The sequence below is a fragment of the Tenrec ecaudatus genome, chromosome 1 (genome assembly GCF_050624435.1).
Source record: "Tenrec ecaudatus isolate mTenEca1 chromosome 1, mTenEca1.hap1, whole genome shotgun sequence".
Classification (NCBI taxonomy): Eukaryota; Metazoa; Chordata; class Mammalia; order Afrosoricida; family Tenrecidae; genus Tenrec; species Tenrec ecaudatus.
This window is the reverse complement of record NC_134530.1, coordinates 25,459,457-25,474,153: the sequence shown is the minus strand read 5'-3', so window position 1 is coordinate 25,474,153 and position 14,697 is coordinate 25,459,457. Positions and strand designations below refer to the sequence as shown.

Genomic DNA, 14,697 nt, shown 5'->3' with positions numbered 1-14,697 from the left:
TTGACAGAGAGTAGCGGGGACCGGCCGGATGCGGCTCGCAGGGCGCCTTCTCTTTCTAGAGCTTGTCATCGGCAGATACTTCCCGTAGCAGACCGTTTGTCAGGCGGTTGTACTAGGAAGACTTGGGCTGTCTCAGAACATCTTCTGGGACTCGCTGTCGTTAGCGCCCCATTACCCCCTCCTCTCCTGCTGCGCCCTAGAATTACCAATCCAGTTCCTGCCTCTCCAGATCTACCTGTACCTCGCCTCCGTGTATGGAAAATCAGACAAAACACAGACAGGAAGCAAACAAACAAGAGAGTGAGAGGTCAACACTGAGACACGGAACAGAGAGAGTTTTTGAGGTTAAGAACCACTGTATTAGGGAAAGCACTCCCGGGAGGGTCGGGAGAGCAGAGAAAGGGACAGGAGCATCTTGGGCTCCTGAGTGGGTTCTGAGACCCCAAGAGTTAGGTCAGGGAAATCTTGCCAGTCGGTGGGGCACTGGAATATTTGTAGGATTTGGGTCAGGGAAATATGCAAATGAGGTGAAGAGAGCTGCTGGTGCTTGCCCATAAGGAGAAGGGAGGCTTCCTGGTGCGCAGCTGCAGGGTCTGAGCCCTGCCCAGATCAGCTTCTTGGAATGTCCAGCAAGAGGCTGCACAGAGGCAGGGGGAAGAGGCTCAGTGGACCCTGCCTGGAGAGCTAAGCTCCTTGGAATGCTGGAGGCAGGGACTGCAAAGGCCAGCAGATCACCTGCCTTTCTGAAAGGCTGGGGGCAGGGGCTGCATGGTCCTGACCCAGCCCAAACCGAGAGAAAATCAACAACAGTGACTAGACCAAGCCTAAAAAAACCCTCAATCACAAAGAAAGCAGCAAAGCAGGCCCCCTTCGGGCTCTCTCTCTCTGCCCCAGGCCCCAGCTCTGAGCAACCCTGCCCCACACCCCGCGCACACACGCCCTGCACCCCCAGTTGAGCCAGTCCCCGGTTTGTACTGTGTTTCAAATGCAGGCAGCTCCTGAGAGGGCTTGTGAGTTTGCGGCGTGTTGGCAGCTTTTCAGGGCCACTCTGACATCTCACAATGGATGCATGCGGTGGGCGCCCCTGGTGGAGACCTCCACACCACTTACCAGCTGCCAGGGTCTGCCACAGGAATGCGCCACGATTTGTTCTGTGAGGGTGCATTTTCCTTTCCAAAAGCCGTGGACGGCCTCTCAGGGCTGCCCTGCTCGAGCTGGCCTGTGGTTGTTAGGTAGTTACAGCGAGACCTGCGAGTCAGACAGACCTCCGCACATTCGGTACAACCAGGGAGATGGAAATCCCAATTCCGACTACGATGTCAGTGTACTGGTCAGAGTCCAAACCCATAGACTGCAGGGGACAGGTCGGAGGAGGACGTCCCGGCTGTGGCTCAGACGTGGTGGCAGGCCCTGGTGGGGGGGGGGGGTCTAAGCTTGGTTGTAGTGGACAGAGCTTCCTCTCCATCTCTGCCTCCCCTCCGAGAGTGAGCAGATGGCTCGGTTAGGGTTCTTCTATGAATTTGTCATTTTGTCACCTTGGCTCTACTTGACAAGGGCCTGTGTGACAGCACCAGGGCCAGAGAGTGGACGGATGGCACATCTTTTCCTCAAGGTTAGAGGCCAGGGAGGTGGTTCAGATTTCCATTGTCTTTTCTGCCGAGTCAGAGCGAGTGTACAAGGTGGGCCGTGCTGTTTACATACATCCCAGGCCTCCATGTTTCTCTGAGTTCAGAGATTTCCTAGATCATTTTCTTACGGCTTATGAATGATTTAGAGTTTGAGAACTGTGTTAGTGAGGTAGACTAGAGAAACAAATTCATAGATACTCATATGTGTATAAGAAAGCCTTATATAAAGAATAATTGTACATTAGGAAAGCATCCCAGCCCACTTGAGATCAAGCCCATAAGTTTGATATTAGCCAATATGTCTGATACCAATCTATAAAGTCCTCTTCAGACTCATGAAACACATGCAATGACACCTAATGCAGGAAGATCACAAGCCAGTGAGTGGAACGTCTTGTGGATCTAGTGGCAGTGGAGGCATCTCAGCGCTGGCAGGGGTCTCCACGTGGTTCCTCCAGCTCCAGGGCTCTAGCGCAGTTCCGTGTGTCTTCTCCACAGGAATGTCTTGCAGGGAGTGAGTATGTGTCCCACCTCCAGCAAGCTATTCATCTCCTTAGCGCTTCCAAATGAGGTCATCAAGCTGCAATCGGATTGGACAGGCTAAACTCCACCCCTTCACTAAGTCACCAATTGACCCCAGATGATGTAATCACCACAATAACTAGGCTACACACAAGTTGAGGAGCTGACAGCATGATACTTGATGGGATTGGAGAGCATCCTAGAAACGTACACTCGACATGTCAGGAGAGACCCGTAGCTAGAGGACATCATACTCGGTAAAGTAGAGGGGGCGACAAGAAAGAGGAAGGTCCCTAACGAGATGCCTGGGCCTGGCGGCTGCAACAAGGGACATAAGCATGATTGTGAGGCTAGTGTAGGACCGGGCGGCGTCCTGCTCTGGGGGGCATAAGAACGCACTGCCCGGCACCTAACAACATGCACAGTAGTTGCCCTTTTTTGTTGTTGCTACCCACAAAAGTTGCTGCCCTAAGAACCCGTCTTAAGGATGGTTGTCTCGGTAAGTGCTTGAAGGTCCTGCTCGGTGCCCTGCTGTCCGCCTGGGTCTCCAGGAAGTTCATCCTCATGTTGTCATCTGGTTCCTATTTTGTCAGCCTCTGTGTGTGACTCAGCTGGCCGGGACGCAGTTCCTCTAACAGCCCTCTGCTGACCCCTGGTCGGGGCCCCATAGCAATCCACAAAGAGGAAGGTGAGAATTCCATCCTGACACTCCCAACCGCCCCACCTTCCCCTTCCCACTCCTCAAGGGCAGCAGAAACGCATTCTGGCGTTTGGTGTGCACTCTGAGCCTCTGTTTTCAAAGGTCTGGGTGAAGCCGGGCGTCTTTTTGTTTGTTGGTTTGCTTCCGCTCCTGGTCCCGTGTATAGCCAGTCTGAAACCTCACCACGAGTTAGAGGCAGGGGGAGATGTGGGGGGCGGGTGACAGCACCTTATAGCTGCGCAGTCGTTGGTGCTGGAAGTGAGGACATTAATTAAGCCCTAATGTTTAATTAATCAATTTGGTAATTAAGTCAGACATTAACACTTTATGGGGTGCTGGTGGGAACAGAATCACATGGGTGTAAAAACAGGAACCAGAGGGACAGTGGCTTGCTGAGATCCTGAGTGGGTGGCCCAGTGGGGACGGGTGTTCTCACAGTGACTGTTTGAGTCTCTCATGACCAAGCCGTCTCATGACCCCCAGAGAGCGCGGCAGCAGGGGTGCTCACGAGCTGTTGCGGGCTCGGAGCCATCGCCACCCCCAACACAACAGCACGTGGGGCTCGGCACGGTCATCCCCCTCCTTTCCTGGAGAAGACCCGAGTTTTGAGTCCCAGCCAGCACCCCGTCTGGTCAGAGGGGGCTTTCGTGTGGCAGGACTGCCAAACTGGTTTCAGCGGAGCTTCCAGACTAAGCCGGACTAGAGAGAAAATGTAGGGAACTGCTTCAGGAGACCAGCTGGTGAGGACCCTGGGGACCAGCACACCGCACGGGGCCAGCTCGATGGATATAGCTAACAAGGACGACATCAGGTGCCTGCAGCTGCTGCTGAGCGGATGTTAGGACAGGGGCCCGGGTCACAGCTGTCCAGCAGGGGCTTGCTGTCAAACAGAGAGCAAGGACCCCTGTTTGCCAGGGGTGGGGGTGGGGGTTTGCCTGGAGCGTTGGGAATTTCCCAGGTGCAGAGCGGGAGCCAACAGAAAGGGGGCGCTTGTCGCGCCAGAGCTGGAAACGCGTTTGAATGAGGGCTTTGTTCCTGTCATCTCACAAAGGGACCTGGGTATCACTGATGCTGACAAAGCAGGGCGGTTTCTTCCCTTCTGCCCCCAAGTGCCTTCAGTTTGGAAAGTCAGCTGTGGGGCCAGTGAGGTCCCCAGAGGAACAGGCACACCCCTGGCTGAGAGGGGCCTGAGAATAGGACTTAGCTCTGTTAGAGAGGCTTCCTGGAAGAGGCCGCAGGCATATGGAAAGTGGGAAATTTCCCTGATGCTGGGACGGAGCCAATTCCGGAAGTGGCTGAGGAGGTCCTGGGCGGTCAGGAAAGGCAGCCAGGAGAGCCCCGTGCTGGCACCAACCCAAACCCGGATTCCCAGTGGCCGGCATCAGAGTAGAAGTGTGCTCTGGAGGCCCCTCAGGCTGGCTTCCCTAGAAGATTGTCCCGTGTCTCCGGGTGGGCTTGAAGCTCCGACCTTTCAGTTAGCAGCAGAGCTTGTTCACCGTTTGCAGCACCGCCTGAGGACATGGCTCTCACCGTCTGTCTGCTGTGGGCCTTCTCAGGCACTCTCCTCACGTGCGAGCCAGTCGCTGTTGCTGGGACCCGGTTTAAAGCCAGCACAAGAGAACTCGCCCAGCAGCTGGAGGTGGCCGGAGCCACCCCCTGACCTGGCCTGTGGTCCCAGGAGGGGGGCTTTACACACACTGTGGGTGTTTGAGTTTGTGCTACACGGACTGCCCGGGGAGCCACATGAACACTGGCGGGGACCTGTGTTACCCCAGGACACAGCAGAGATAACTCCCAAGCCCAGAGCAAAGAGCCTGCCTCTGGAGACCTTCGGAAGAGGACTGCCCGGGCAGTACAGCCAGCGCCCGGCCCTGGGATCGAGAATCCACTTGCTTGTGTGTGCGCAGGGGCACAGGCTTGCACTCACGTGCATCTCCATGTAACAAAAGTGGTGTGGCCACATGCACGTCCCTGCACATGAGTGCACACGCGTGCACAGACATGGGTGTGTTCATACGTGCGTGCACACAGATACACATAGGCATGTATAGTGCATTCCTACATGCACTTGTGTGTAAACAACATGCAACACATGCATGGCCGTGCACACATGGAAGAGTGCTTAAACACAGAAATATAAATACATTTGCATACACATACAAACACAACGAGACACGATTCAGAGGCTGTGGGGAATGACTGCCTGAGCGCATGGGATAGAAGGGTCCAGAAGGAACTGCAGATGTAAGGAAGGAGCAGGCAGCAGCTGTAAAACAGAACCCCGTGGGAGGCGTGGGAGTGAAAGAGACCATGACTGGGCCTCGGAATGCCGGGAAGGCGGCGGCAGCCTTTCTCCACTACGAACAGCTGACTGGAAAGGGAAGATGAACAATGTCTTCTACGTGCAGATGGGACAGGGGACACACAGGCCTGCAAAGTGACCGCCCAGCGTCCTGTGATGCCTTTAGGGCCCGCGGCCTGGCCGAGACACTGGAGAGATCAGCCGCAGAGCCCCATGGGACCCCAGTCTGCCAGTCTTGGATGGTTGGCTCCGATGGGTCGTTTTTGTTTGGCCTTTCTTGTGATGGCCTCATAACGCCCAGCGGGTGAGCACATGGGACCGAGCAAGTACGGTGCTTAGAACCTGAAACCTGTCCGTGGAACAAGCTCAGCTGCGAACGGAAAGGCTGCAGGCTCAAGAGTCAGTGATTTCGCCCTTCCGTATGGCTTCCAGTGGCCCATCCCTGGCTTCCTGACCACCCCGGAAAGAGGAGCCAGGAGCAGAGCACATCCGCCGGACTCGAAGTCCCTGCACGGAGAACCTGTTAGGCCCACAGACAGCGAGAGGGGGACTCGAGAGATGGCGTGAAGCCAAACCAGGGACCAGCGGGAAGGAAGGAAAAGATGGCTCAATGGCCTTCCTGGCCCACGGAGCGGAACGCCGAGTGCCGGACCAGGAAGAGCGCTTGCTGGCAGAGGGGGTGCCTCCCGTCACCTGGCAGTGCTGCGCTCAGCACCCACAGAGCTAGAGGACTGGGTGTCCCCAGCGGAGGCTTGTTGTCGGAGTCGGTGGCACAGAGCACTTGTTGTGGCGCTCAATGCCCCCTCCCTGGTGGCCCCCCAGGGGCTGAGAGGCTGTGGGCATGCTGAGACGCTCTCCCCAGCAAAGGATGGCATCCTGAATTGTAATCTGTTACTTTCCTAAGAAGCCCCATGGATAGTTTGTGAATTGCGTGTGTGGCCTTGTCACAAGCGACGGAGCCCCGCAGAGTAGAAAGTGCCACGGGAGGGGCGGCTGGTGTCAGAATTGGTGAAAGCAGTGAGAATCCACGGCGGGACCAATGCTAACGGTAATTCGTTTTCTCCCCTCCCCTTTGCTAGCGGTCAGAGGACACTGCCACCATGCCAGTTGTTCACATGGGGACGGCCTTGGCCTCTGCCCCCTGCCCCGGAGGTTGTGCCCTCTGGGGAAGGAAGGAATGAGCAGGTTGGGTTTGAGCCACCCAGGCCGGGAGGAAGCTGGTGCTGTTACCTGTGTAGCAAGTTTAATTCTCGAGAGGGCTGCCACAGACACGGGGGCGCGTCCTCCATCAGTTGCCACGCGGGCTCCATGCTTGACCTCTCCGATCAGTTTAACGAAGGACACGAGGCTGCTTGCGCAACTCGAAGGCGCTTAACTCGTGTCATTAAATCCCACAGAGGGCGCGATGGATTTGGCATGTGGTTTGTGGTGTGTATCCCCAGCAGCATGATGGGTAGGATGTGGAATGAAGACTAGACCCACAGCCCAACGCCTGTCTGCGTACAGTTAGGCAACAGCAATGACCTTCCTTGTAGCACCATCACCCAAAGCCACTGCCAGATTCTCCATCACCAGCTTCTGTGGGGAGTCCTGGTGGCATGGTGGGGGACACGTTTGGCTGCCAAGCGCAAAGTCAGCGGTTCGAAACCCCCAGCCGCTCCTCGGGAATAAGACAGGGCTGTCCACTCCCGTAAAGAGTCCCAGCCTCGGAAAGCCACGGAGACAGTTCTCCCCTGCCCTGGAGGGTCCCTATGGTCATCGACTTCATGGAGGGAGGGCTTTGAGCGTCTACGGTATTTTAAAGAACTTTACAGTGTTCTCTGACTAACTTTGCAGCCCCGACCTCACGGCTTGCTGAAGAAGAGGACTTCTGGGCCCAGGCTCCCTGGCGCATGCTGGCCTCATGCTTCAGCCCTTCCCTTCAGCAGTTTCCTGGCTCTGGGATTCTGCGCCAGCCCATGGTGCCCGTCCTTGAGACCAGCACGCCCTCTTTGGCTGTGGCCTCAGCATGTCGCCTTTAACCAAGCCCCCCGCCCTGGAGGAGGCCCTGCCGAGCCCGGAGGAGAAGGCCAAAGGGAAGGCATCTCTGCCCTGGGGCTTCCTGTTTGGCCCTCGCAGCGAGAAGCTTGTCCTCACCCAGGGTGACGGCGTCCCCGAGGAGAGCGTGCTCACCATCACCATCACCGAGACCACGGTCATCGAGTCGGACCTGGGCGTCTGGAGCTCCCGGGCCCTGCTCTACCTCACCCTGTGGTTCTTCTTCAGCTTCTGCACCCTCTTCCTCAACAAGTACATCCTGTCCCTGTTGGAAGGGGAGCCCAGCATGCTGGGTGAGTCTGGGCGCCAGCTCCTTCAAGACCACACGGGGTTGTTGGGACTGCCATGGAGTCAGTGCCGACTCGCCGTGCCCCGGTGCACACCGGCCTGGCACGCCGCCCCCTGGCTGTGGGTCGGAGCTGGGGGAGCCATAGAGATTTTCGTGGCTGCTTTCAGAAGCAGGACACAGGCTATTCTTTCGAGTCCCTCTGGATCAGAACGCTCCACTCACACCTGGTCAGCATCTTCACACAATACAAAACCCTCCACTGGTAGGTGGTAGCTGCCTGGGCCAGGAATTGAACCCGGATCTTCAGGGTGGAAGGTGAAAAGTCTCTGACTGTTCACCGCTGCCCCACATCCCCCAGGTACCATTACCTTGTAGGAATGGAGAGAGCAGGTGGTGGCCTGGGAGGGAGGTGAATCCTTCCAGGACTCTCCTCTGAGAAGCCATGGGGGCCAGGACACGTGACAGGTCAGGATAGTGCTCTAGCCCCCTGTACACTTGAAGAGGAAGGACACCCCACCCCTGCCAAGCCTGCCCCCCATCCCCCCGAGTCCAGGAGAGGAAGGACCCCCTTCTAGCTTGGGTCTCCCTTTCCACGCAGGTGCCGTGCAAATGCTGTCCACCACGCTCATTGGCTGCGTCAAGATTTTCGTCCCCTGCTGTTTGTATCAACACAAAAGCCGCCTCTCCTACCCGCCCAACTTCATCATGACCATGCTCTTTGTGGGTCTGATGAGGTAAGGACGACCACAGCGGTTCGGGGGGGCGGGGGCATGTCTAAGTTTCCAGTAACAACGCCTTTCCCACTGCTGTGATGGGGAGCTCGGCTGACTCGGGCTGGGTTACCCACGCAGACCCGGAAAACGTCAGGCCCGCTGGCCTCCTGGGCCCCACGGGGGTCTGCCTGTGTAGGGCTTAGTGCCACAGGCAAGAGTTCCCGCCAGAACACTGTTTCCCACAGTCAAGGAGATGCAGGAACGACGTGTGTGTGTGTGTGTGTGTGTGTGTGTGCGCGCGCAAAAGCAGGTACCTACACTTTAGCCAGGACTATGGACTCTGATACAAAAATGTGTCATTTCCAGGAGGGTGCTGAATAGTTTCTTTTTTGTTCCGAAAAGGGGCGATAAGCCAAATAAGTGTGGGCGCCTGCGCTTTAGAGCAGGGGGGCTGTTTCTGTTAGGCGCTAGCTGGCTGGTTCCGACTCCCCAGGACCCCATGCACGCGCACAACAGAACAAAGCCGGCCCGTCCTGCGCCAGCCTCACGGTGCCGTTGTGTGACCGAGCCCACCGTGGCAGCCCCTGCGTCAGTCCAGCTGGTGGAGGGCCTTGCTCTTCTCCGCTGCCCGTCCGCTTTACCAAATGGGATGAACCTTCTTCCTGCCAAGGATCCCTGGGATATTTGTGACATCCCTTGTGGGCCCTACTGGTCACCATCTAGTGAATTCGTCCATGGAGTCCCGCTGGCACAGTGGTTTCATGCAGGGCTGCTAACCAAGAGGTTCGAAGCCGCCAGTCGCGCCGGGGGTGGGTGGGGTGGGAGAGGAAGCTTTCTACCCCCATGAAGACTTGAACTCCCGGGAACCTACGGGAGCGGTTCCATCCTGTCCTGAAGGGCCACCCGGAGTCCCCCCTGACTCGATGGCAGGAGTTTGGTGTGGGTTTTGGTAATGCAATGGTTGAAGCTGCTTCTCCTTGGGGAGATGTGCGAGGTGAGCTGGGCCTGGTGGTTTCCAGGGGGTTGGGGAGGAGTCGGGAGGCGTCATGGCGTTGCTGTGGTGGGCTGCTAAGGGCAAGCTGCTCCGTGGGGGGAGAGGAGGCTCCTTGTAAAGAGCGGCAGTCTCAGAGACCCACAGGGGCACTTCGACCCTGCCCTGTGGGGGCATTGTGAGTCAGAATGAACTCGGGCTGTGTGTAAGGTTTTGGTACACGCCCCATGGGCTGCATGTCCCCGGTCCTGCCCCGGAACAGCTGTGACGACTTAGTTTAATGGAGAGAGAGCAAGGAACGACGCTCCTCCCGGGTGACACTGAGGCATCACTGGGAGCAGGGCTGTGTCCTGCTGGGCTCCCCCCAAAACACCGGGAAAGGGGCCCAAGCACTTGTGTGGGCCCGCAGGCAGAGAGGAAACCAGGAACCAGGGGAGAGGGAGAGGAAGCAGGAGGGGAAGAAGATGGAGGGAGTAGGGAGAAAGGGGGTGGGGTGGGATGACAAGGATCGGGTGGAATGAGAAGGATGAGGGAGAAGCCGTGGCTACCACACAGGCTCCCCCATGGAGCTGAAGGCTGGTGGATCCCCCCTCCATCCGCACAACCATGCCGTTCTCTGCCTGTCTCCAGGTTCGCCACCGTGGTTTTGGGGCTGGTCAGCCTGAAGAACGTGGCCGTGTCCTTTGCCGAGACGGTGAAGAGCTCGGCTCCCATCTTCACGGTGATCATGTCCCGGATGATCCTGGGGGAGTACACGGGTGAGCGGCCTCCCCCATCGTCCCCCCCACCATGGTGTGGCTGGCCCTGCCGGCTGGGCCTGGGGACTCTGAGCAGCCGCAGAACCCTACTGTCTGGTTTCTGGCTGCCCTGTCAGCCCACGCTCAGTCCCACATCGTGCCCAACAGTCTGTTCGGAGCCCCCTGTCCCTCAGGAATATTTTCTCAGGGGTCATGAGTAGATGGCTCATTCTGTTCACACTGGGCTCTCCTGGTGTCTTTGTGGTGTTGGCCCGGGGCGATTGAAGGGACAGAGAGTAATTAATAAGCCAGGTTCCGCCGGTGCCAATTCAAAGAGCAGAGTTGGGTGGAGGAAGGACTGGATCCCCAGAGGCTGAGTGTCCTCTCCACTTGGCGCCAGGTGAGGAAGGGTCAGCCTGGAAAGCCATCTGACCACCTGCAACTCCTCCCACAGTGACCACCCTCCTTGGGCTCTCCCCTCTGCCCCTCTAGCCTTCAAGTTCCTGGACCACTGCCGCCCTGCTTCCCCGAGGCGCAGCAAATTGGATTGCTTTCCCAAACGTTGAGGTGTTGCAGACGCACCCAACCACATGCAAAACCCACGTGCCCTGGTTTCACCTGCCAGCCTTCGAGCAAACAGTGCATCCAGGATTGTTACACAGAGGCAGGCGGTGCCCAGTGAGGTGTTTAAGGCCTGATCTGTTGTCTAGGCGAGGTAGAGATGCATAAGACATCGGAAGTCGACTCTGTGCTACACAAAAGTCACTGGAACATGCACTTAGCAAACCAGGGAACCAGAGGATGAGTTTCCTCACAAGCCTCTGGTCACAACATTCCCATGACTTGGTCAACACCCCACTGTGGGTTATGTGGGTTTCCGTGTAAAGAACACTTGATCTACTGCGTGTTCCTGCCTCCTCAGCGTGGGACTCAGTCGAACTCACACTGCACAAAGCTCACCTCAAAGACTCCTCTTCTCCAGAGGACCCATCAGCACCTTCTTGTCTTAGGAACACTGGACAGCAGGCAGCAGTGACATCACCGACAGACGCCACGAAATACAGAGAGAGGTCACTCGGCGCTCAGACTAGACTGAGAAGGACGCTGGTCCCCGCAGGCCAGCTGGAAGAGGAAGCACAGAGTCGCCTTGCTGGGCCTTGGCCGGGACCGTGCCCAGCAGCAGCTCATGTGCTTCCTGCTCTGCGCACGCCTGCAGACAGACACCCCAGGAAGGTTGAGTCTGGGGTTCAGACGGAACCTTACGCATAGGCACCTTTGCCAGTATGGAATCTGCGCATCTGGAAGATGGGTTGTAGTTGTGTTTGTGTCAAAAACAGCGAGGTCTTTGGACCATGGCACCGCATCACCAGGGAGCAGGAGGGAGTTTAAGGGAACAGGGATCTTGCTAGGCACCTCACCAGGGTCCTTTGGGGACCACGGGATTATTTGATGTGATGACAGAAATCCAGTCAATATGCAGAAAGCAAGTCTTAAAACGCACGCGCAACATGAAAGCAAATGAGCTTTAAGGCCGGCAAGTTGGCAGTAACTGAGCCACTCGGGGCCTTTGTTCCACTGACGGCAGAGTCATCATCTGCCCCCGCCCCCGGGGTGGACGAGCTCAGATCAAGCCCACTGCCTTGCTGTGAACAACAAGGATACCCTGATGAAATCTAATAACGACGATTTGGGGGGCACTGGAGAATGAACAAGTCGGGGAGATGTGAGGGACCCAGACTTCAGAGTCGCCCAGCAACGTGACCCTGACACTCAGCACTGCTTAAGGCGCGTGCTGGTCTCTGAGCAGGGGCAGAGAATGGGAGCAGAGCAGGCTCGTGGGGCCGGGCCGGCCAGGCGGCCTGCAGGGTGCTTCCTATACAGCTCGAATGGGCTGAAGCCCGCTGGGTGGAGTGGCCGTGCGCACCTCTGCCTGCCGCCTGCCTGACACTGAAGCAAGGCCTCCCTAAAACAGCCCCCAGAGCCGCCAGCTTTCTCTCTGGGCTAAAAGCACAGTGTCCATCATCAAACAGAATATCCCAGACAGGCCAGAGGCAATCCCAAATGACAGAAAACAAGCATTTTCCTTTGGACACACCCAAGGCCCCGTCCTCTCAACCACAGGGCGCATGTGGGTTTGCTACATTGACTCAATTGTGGAGATTCATTGGTCTCTTCCACTACTGCTTCCTAAGTCGATCTATCCACAGAGACCCACAAACGATGTCCTGATCAATGGAAGGGAAAAAACGGAAAATGTTCAGTGCTCACTTACAAATCAACAATCGATTATCCATTCGTCTCCATTCATAGAACAGTCCGGGTTCGTTGACGGAAGCAGCCGTCAAGAAATTGAATAACACGCTGCCCCGGGGAGACCTGTGGCTATAGACCTCTTTAACATCTTAAGTGACCAAGATGCCACTTCAGTGACTAAGGCGTATCTGACCCCAGTCTGGTCGTTTCCGTCACCTCCCCTGCATGTGAGAACTGCACAGGGGAGAGGGAAGAAGAAGCGACGTGTTCAGTTGCAGTTGCTGGCTGAGACGACTGACTGCAGTGTGGCCTGCGGGTTCTGTCTCCAGGATGTACAGCGAGAAGGCCCCTTGGGAGGGAGCATGGTGACACTTGGGCTTGCTCACTCTGGATCAGCCCATGCAAGGGAGTCTCTCCTCGAGGCGGGTTGGTGACACAGCTGTAAGGAGGGACTCAGACCTAGCCACCATCAGGAAGATGGTGCGGGACCAGGCAGCGCTCCGTTCCGTCGCTCACAAGTTCATCACTGGGGAAACTAACCACAAGCCCGCGAGTTCCTGCTCCGGACCGCGTTGTTCAGTGTGACAAGGGACGACGGCGTGGACCGGTCTGGGGACTGGGGCCAATTCACTGTCCCTCAAACCCATTGGAGGGCCAAACTATAGTTTAAACAAAAAACTATGAACAAATTCCTATGCACACTGCACATATCTTATTTTGAAGTAAAAAAACAAACGGGGCAAAAACACCCAGCGGGCCGGATAGATGTCCTTGGTGGGCCACATGTGGCCCGCGGGCCGTAGTTGGAGGACGCCTGGTCTAGTCCTTGGAAAGTGGCCACTGAAAAAGACGAATACGTTCAACACGATGGATTATGGACGCCGCGGCGACGAGGATTACCAAGTTCAGGCATCACAACAGTTGTGAGGGGCAGTGTGTCGCCCCCTTGTACTCGGGGTCCCTGTAAATGGGAACCAACTCAGCAGCATCTAACCACAACAAGGTTTCCAAGGTTCACCCTGGTCGTAGCTCGTGAAAGAACCTCATTCTTCCTCGTGGCTGAACGACAGCCCATCGCATAGACACCCCCTGTATCCACTGAGGGGCAGAGGTTGTCTCTTTTGGCCAACGCGACCATCAACATTGGCGTGTGGAAGTGGGTTTCCTTTGGGGTCTGTACCTGGGAGTGGAATTGCTGGGGACTAGGATCGTGGTCTGTTTCTTTTTCTGAGCAAACAAAAACCGGTTTTCCACACAGCTGCACTCTGTTGTGTTCTCTGCAGCACTGGGGGACGGTTCCGGTTTCTCTGCATCCTCTCCACACTCGTTCGTGCCTGGTTGTCTTTGGGACAATCTCTGCCTTACTGGTATAGAACTCAGCGCCGTTGAGTTGATCCCAGCTCATGGGGGTTCTACAGGGCAGCCTAAGGTTTTGAGGTTATAGGTCTCTCGGGAAGCTGCCCATCACAACTTTCGCACATGGGGGTTCCAACGGCCGGCCTGTTAGGGACTGAGTGCTTAGCCCCTGCGCCACCATGCTACAGAACCCAAGCCACTGTGTGCTCTCCGCTTCCCCCAGGGCTGCTGGTCAACCTCTCACTCATCCCAGTCATGGGCGGGCTGGCGCTGTGCACCGCGACGGAACTGAGCTTCAACGTGCTGGGCTTCTCCGCCGCCTTGTCCACCAACATCATGGACTGGTGAGTCCCTTGTGCCCTTCGTTGCTGTAGACTCGAAAAACCTGCTCGTGGTTGAGCTGAGCAATCGAGCGAAGTTAAAAGTCGGCTTCGATTCCATTTTTACCTGTTTTCCTCAGACTCCTTCCCTCCGCGTTTGTTCTAAGAACACGGTGTGAATTCTCACACGTGTTCAGTTTGCATCTTGCTTCTTAAAGTTTCGTGTTGCGTTATGAACACCGCCGAGGACACACACAGATTCTTCCAAAGCCAGATTCTCCTGACTGCCTCCAGGCTGTCTTGAACATGCACCCCAGCGCTCCCTCTACCGTCCACCTGGCCTGCAGGGTGGATTCTAGAAGGGGGATTGCCAGCTGAGCTCACAAACATCTCTAGGGGGCTCCCGAGCCCTGCTGCTGGCCCCTTGCTGAATGTCTGATCCAGCCCCCACAGACTCCACGTTTGGATTTAAAATCAAACCCCCTTGTTTACGGAAACATCCTTATTCCTTTTTCCTAGCTCCCTGGTCATCAGTGAAGGTGATGCTGTTCTGTTTTGCCCTCAGCCCGTAGCTGTCCTGGCAGGGAGATCTGTCCCTATGTTTACCTGCACCTTCAGGCCTAAAGCGCCTCTCGGGGTCACTAACTCACAATCCGCACCTGTCCCAGCCCAGGGCAGCCGCTGACCCCCGGGGAAGCCCCGCCCCCCCTGCCCCCCGAAGGCTGTCATGAGGGAAAGACCCCAAGGAGAGGTGACTTTTTTAAAAAGTAAACTGTTGGGTTTTCAGAGAAAGTTTACCAATTGAGGTTCTCACGAACAATTTCATCGTGGTTTCAAGGTCATGGTGGA

General features: G+C 56.5%; 1 protein-coding gene across 4 annotated transcripts in view; it reads left to right on the top strand.

Annotated features, from left to right (window-relative positions):
- SLC35E2B (solute carrier family 35 member E2B) overlaps nt 1-14,697 on the top strand; it is a 39,665-nt gene that overhangs the window by 12,999 nt on the left and 11,969 nt on the right. For all 4 annotated transcript variants that reach the window (XM_075550079.1, XM_075550105.1, XM_075550088.1 and 1 more), the window contains exons 2-5: nt 6,989-7,482; nt 8,077-8,212; nt 9,813-9,940; nt 13,752-13,872. In XM_075550079.1, coding sequence (XP_075406194.1) covers nt 7,161-7,482; nt 8,077-8,212; nt 9,813-9,940; nt 13,752-13,872 — 707 coding nt within the window. In that variant the 5' untranslated portion in view covers nt 6,989-7,160. The remainder of the gene's footprint in view (nt 1-6,988; nt 7,483-8,076; nt 8,213-9,812; nt 9,941-13,751; nt 13,873-14,697) is intronic.